Genomic DNA, 5,195 nt, shown 5'->3' on the forward strand with positions numbered 1-5,195 from the left:
GGAAGGGGGGGGGGGCTGCCTTAAGTTCCCCCTGATCAGACCACTGGGAAACTTGCTGCTTCCAGGCAGGATTTTGAGGAAGGGCCGGGTCAAGCGAAAACCCCCCCCCCCCCCGCTTGCCCTTCCGAGTTCGCCCCCCCGCCTCCCCCCCCCCCCCGTGTCCCCTTTCGAGAGTCCTGTTGGATCCGGGAGGGGCTCCTCCCCGGCGTTCAGGCTCCATCCAGAAAGGAAACTGACGGGTCCGAGGCGGAAGGCTGGTTCCAGCGGCTCTGCTGCTAAGTCCTCGACGGGTCCCGCAGGGCGAGGCGTTTATAGTACACAAACTCCTGCGGACGGGAACTGTTTTCACTTGAGATAACCACTATTTAAAGTCAATCCCAGTCGGGGACTGCGCGCCTTTTATTCTGTTTGTTTTGAGTTTATAGAACAACCCCGTTTCCCCGGTCGCCCTTTTTCCTTCTTGCAAAGTGCTTATGGGTTACACAAGCCGGCCCCCCTCCTCCCTGCCCAGGTCTATTTGTTCCTCGCAGCGTTTACAAAACCTAGCGAGGCGGAACGAGACAGGGCTCGAAACGGCCAGCCACGGCCTCGACCTTGGGGGATCTCCATCCCTCCTTTCCTGTAAGATCCGGGCCTACAATATGTACCCCAAATCCGCTCCGCTCTTGCCACTTGGACCTGAAATAAATACTAGGCAAAGCTGCTATTCGAAGAATTAGTAAATTACCTAGCAAATAGCTAAGGGGAGCGGAGTTGGTCGACTGAATCCTGACTTTGTCCTCCGCAGCCTTCGACACTCTTTACTTCGGAACCAACTCAGATGTAATTACGAGTTAAGGAGCAGGCGCTGCGCACAGGACAGCCACTGCCCAGGTCAAGGGCGGCTTCACACGTGACGCCAAAAGATCCTGTTCGTGGTGAATACGGTTCGTGCGGGAAGAGAGAGCCGGTGTAAAACCGAACGCGCGTATAGGGCTACATTGGTCTGGTGCGGTCTGCTTCACCTCTTGGTTACACTCGCCGCGGTATATTTCATTAATTCTCTTGAGCTGAGAATTATCCTGACTCGTAAGACTGCATTTGGAGCGGTTGTCTGGCTGTCAGAGCCTAGGGGCAGTTTCTTCCCTGGTAAATATTTTATTAAATAAATAAACCACCCACCAAAAGGGCGAAGGCAGTAAACAGGTGAAACATGGAATAGGCGTTGCTTTTTTAAAAAGGTCAATCGTCTGACAGACCAGTCACAGACTACGACAAACAATATACTGACGGTTAAGCTTTCGGAGAAGGGGGGGGGGTTGCAAACAAGCCGACAACTTGCCTTTCTGTTGATACTGTTCACAAAAAAAGTTAAAAACTTTAAACAGACAATCGGCACGATAAAATACCGAGTGGAGAGTAGTTGTTGAGTAAACTAGAAAGTTTTTTCCATGTCACCGTGCTTGGAGTTGAGTGTGTGTGCGAACGATACGGATATAAACAGTACAAGTTATTTGACTTGTGAGGACAAAACTCTGAAAATAGGTCATAATATTGCGGGTAAAAAACATTCTTCTCTTGAGGCATAAGAATGTTGTGCATATAATTTAATCCGCCAAATTCTGGCAAGGTTGATTTTATGATTCTTTCATTTTAGGTAGCTCTTTTTTCCTTTTCAACATTGCTACCCAGCCAGTAGAATCCCCTACAGCCAGATGAAGAGGTAGAGGTACTGTCCGTTCTCAGGTTTCCGTGTCATATATGGAAGTAAATTATGTTTGAAAATAGAATCCACACGCTTAAAACAATTCTGTTTCTCGTTTCCTTAAATGGTTTTTTAAAATCACGCGAGAGCTGGAGGAAAGATTCCAATGCCCATTTTATTCTAATTTTCGCGACAGGAAATTATTCCAAAGCTTCGTATAAAATTAAAACTAAGTGGAGACGACACCAATAAATGCAGAGCATAATTATCTACATTTGAACACCTGATTTTTAAAATGCGAAAATATCGTTAGCCGTGATGGGGGAAATCCGCATTCGTTACAGAGATCATAAACTGGTTTCGGATTTCTTAGATTTCGCTTTCTCTTTATGACGTCATGGTGATTTACAGCAAATTAAATTTATCCCATGTGGATTTTATAGTTATTGAAGATAACAGCGCTGGATGCCTGGGTTCTTCTTCCACTCTTTTTTGTCTTCTACTAAGCGTGTTCCCCTTTTTGACTAGGACACGCATCCCTCCTGGCCTATTTGGTACCTCCTTTCTTTTTCTAGGCATACTCTACCTGTATGAGAAGAAGTGAGCAGTGATTTTCGGGAGCTCCTACCCTGCCACAGTTTTTGTTAGGCTTCAAGGTGCGACTGGACTCTTGCTCTTTCCTATTACCTTTTCCTGTACCTATTTCCAGGCCTGGGCGGCAAGCAGCACCTCGCCCGCATAGCTCATTTGCTGCTGATGCTAGTAAATAAAAAAGGTGACCCCTACAAAGCGGAGGAAACAGCTGCACGCCAGCGGGCAAAAGCAGCAGAAGGGGCGGGGAGAAGGGGCGGGCAGTCCGGTTTCCAAGTAGCCAATTAGAAAGCGCGCGGCTTGACAAGTCACCAATCCCTTGCTCCGGAGCCCTGGCTCTTGGTCTTATAATACAGGGGAGCAGGGCGGGACGGGCACAGCCAGGGAAGCGCGAGTGGACCGAGATCCGCGCGTGCCCCTCGCGGCGAGGAAAGCCCGGCTGCCGGACAAGCTGCTCCCTCGGCGGAGTCGGGGCGTCTCTTCCCGGGGGGGCCTGCCCGTTTCCCCCGAGGCCTGGCGAAGTCTGTGACTGGCTGATCCGCTCTCTGGGCTGCCTTCTCCTTCTTCTCTTCGCCCTCTGTAGTCAGGGTCGAGAGCCGGCGGGGACTGAATGCGGCTACCGGCTGCCTCTGCGACCAGCCCGGGGCGCGTCGCTTGGGTGAGTGTGCGTCGACTCGGGGGATGGTGGGCAAGACGCCGGCGTGTGCCTCTGGGCCGTTTCAGGGCCAGCCTCATATTCTGCCAGCAAGGCTGGCTTTAAGGTACGGATGGTGACAGTGTTCGGGATTTCTCTCTGCCTCCTTCCCACCCCTTAGCCTCTCTGGCTCACTGTGCAAATGACATCCCGCAGCGAAGTAGGCTTCACCAGTCTCTGTCCGGGAGGGCAAGAGAAAGAGATCATTTTTGTGCATGCTTTTAATTGGGTAAAGCCTCATCACCCAGCCTTACATGCTGCGGAGCTCAATCAGATGTACTTGACTGCAGCCTTACACACCTGCCAGTCCTGCACCCGAAATGCTACAAACACGCTCAAAATATCTCACTTCCCTATTCAGTTGCTGTAAAGGTGCCAATCAGGAGATCAGGCAAATTCTTGCGACTGATATTTGACAGCATCCGGGCACCCCATATCCCCACCTGCGCCGCGTTGTGGGTGGAGAAAGCTGCAGCAGTTGTATGCACTTTTAAGTTCCACTTAACACAGCGAGACTTAGAGCTGACTAAACACGCGTAAGATAGCATTGCGCTTTATCTGGAAAAGAAATGCTATAACGTCTTTCAGAGGCTGCATGCGGTGTGGGAACGATTTAACCAGGAAATGGAAGAAAATGTGAAGTGATCCAAATAGGCCCTAGGCTCAGGACACAACCCGCTGGCAAAAATAGTTCTATACTATGGAGTAAATAAAGGTTTATAGAATGAGAACGAGGCCAGGGTGGAAGGTGAGGAGTTACTCTACAACCCCTGTAGCACTGGCTTTTAATTTGGCATAAGCACTGGCTGTTGAGATTCGAGCGGTAGTGCCTAGCAGTCCCCATGAAAACAATTTGCCCGCGCCTGCTTTCCAAACGTTTTTACAAGTAGGATACTTGCTTTTTTAGAAAGCACACTTCTGACTCAGGCCTGTTTGCGCAATTAGGACGATGATTAAATGCCCCTTTTCTTGCAGTGAGGGTTCTCCTCCCCACTGGAGGGTTGTCAAAAGCACCAGAGGCCCGCCTGTGTTCTCGTTCTGACACCAGGGGAATCCAGAAGACGAAACTATTTCTGAAGTGCTAGAAGAGTAAGGGCAGGGCGGCATCTCCAGAAGTCCTTCCATCGCAATCATATTCATTGAGCAAAGTTAACAGTAACACAACAATTCGTATTTGCACGGCCCTTGACGCAGAGGCGTTTTAGGCGCCCTCTCCTTTGTGCCTGCAGCCTGCGAAGAAAAGGGACGCCTACTAACGTAATCACACTCTGTCTGTATTCCTCCTAGCAGGTGACAGACAATTCTGAGAGGTGCCGGTGGTGGCAGAGAGCTAAAAGAAATCACAAGCCCAAAATGCACATCGCTCCTTCCCTCCCAGATCCCGCACCCCCCCCCCGTCTGCCGAAGTGCTTTTTGCGCAGGTGCTGCGTAGGAAGGAGCCCTGCAGACTGGCGCGGGATTCCCGCGGGGAAAGGAACGGAGGCGAGCAGCCGAAGGTCCGAAACTTTCCCTTGGATCTACAGAGATCTAGCTGGAGCCGGGCCGGGGCAAGGTGTCGTAGTGACGATGGATCGCTTTCTCCTCCTTTCCGTGGCTTCCGCGCCTTTAACGGCTGTCCTAACAGACCAAGGAAGTCAGTGAAGAGAAGCGGTGCCGGACACAATCCGTGGCCCACGTATGCACGGGCTGGAGACCGATCGAGTGTAGGAAGCAAGGAGCGCCCTTGCCCCTGCGGGAAGTGCCGCCTGCCCCATTCTTGCCGGTCTCTGAATGGCTGCGGAGAGGCCTCTGACGGAGGAGGCGGGAAGGAAGCCTTTGGGGCAGAAAAGCTCCCGCCGTTCGGACGGGGCTGAGACGCGCGGGGGGTGGGGGGAGGAGCACGCTCGGCCCGCCTGGTCGCCACCTGGGCGCTCCCCTCCCGCTCCCTCGGGAGGAACCAGGACAGGCCTCTGACGGAGGAGGCGGGAAGGAAGCCTTTGGGGCAGAAAAGCTCCCGCCGTTCGGACGGGGCGGTGGGTGTGTGTCCGTGTTAGTCTTGGCAGTGGGCTGGTGGAGCCCCGCCCGTGGGTCCTCCTCGCCGCCGGCGCCCGAGGAAGGGGCCCTCCGGCCACGCACAGGCGGCGCCGCGCCCGAAAAGACGGGCGGCTCGGAGGGAGCCGAGTGTGGCGGAGGGGCGAGAGGAAGGTCTCGGCAGGCGCCCGGCCGGCTTTCCGGGGCCAGGGCTGG

At 53.1% G+C, this 5,195-nt stretch overlaps 1 protein-coding gene across 1 annotated transcript in view; it reads left to right on the forward strand.

Moving 5' to 3' along the window:
• The window catches only part of DMRT2 (doublesex and mab-3 related transcription factor 2), a 13,892-nt gene that overhangs the window by 1,755 nt on the left and 6,942 nt on the right, over positions 1–5,195 (forward strand). Inside the window, exons 2-3 of the mRNA XM_015425909.1 lie at positions 2,859–2,959; positions 3,091–3,198. Of these exons, the coding sequence (XP_015281395.1) occupies positions 2,859–2,959; positions 3,091–3,198 (209 nt within the window). The remainder of the gene's footprint in view (positions 1–2,858; positions 2,960–3,090; positions 3,199–5,195) is intronic.

Source organism: Gekko japonicus, unplaced genomic scaffold, assembly GCF_001447785.1.
Source record: "Gekko japonicus isolate JY-2015 unplaced genomic scaffold, Gekko_japonicus_V1.1 scaffold31, whole genome shotgun sequence".
Classification (NCBI taxonomy): domain Eukaryota; kingdom Metazoa; phylum Chordata; class Lepidosauria; order Squamata; family Gekkonidae; genus Gekko; species Gekko japonicus.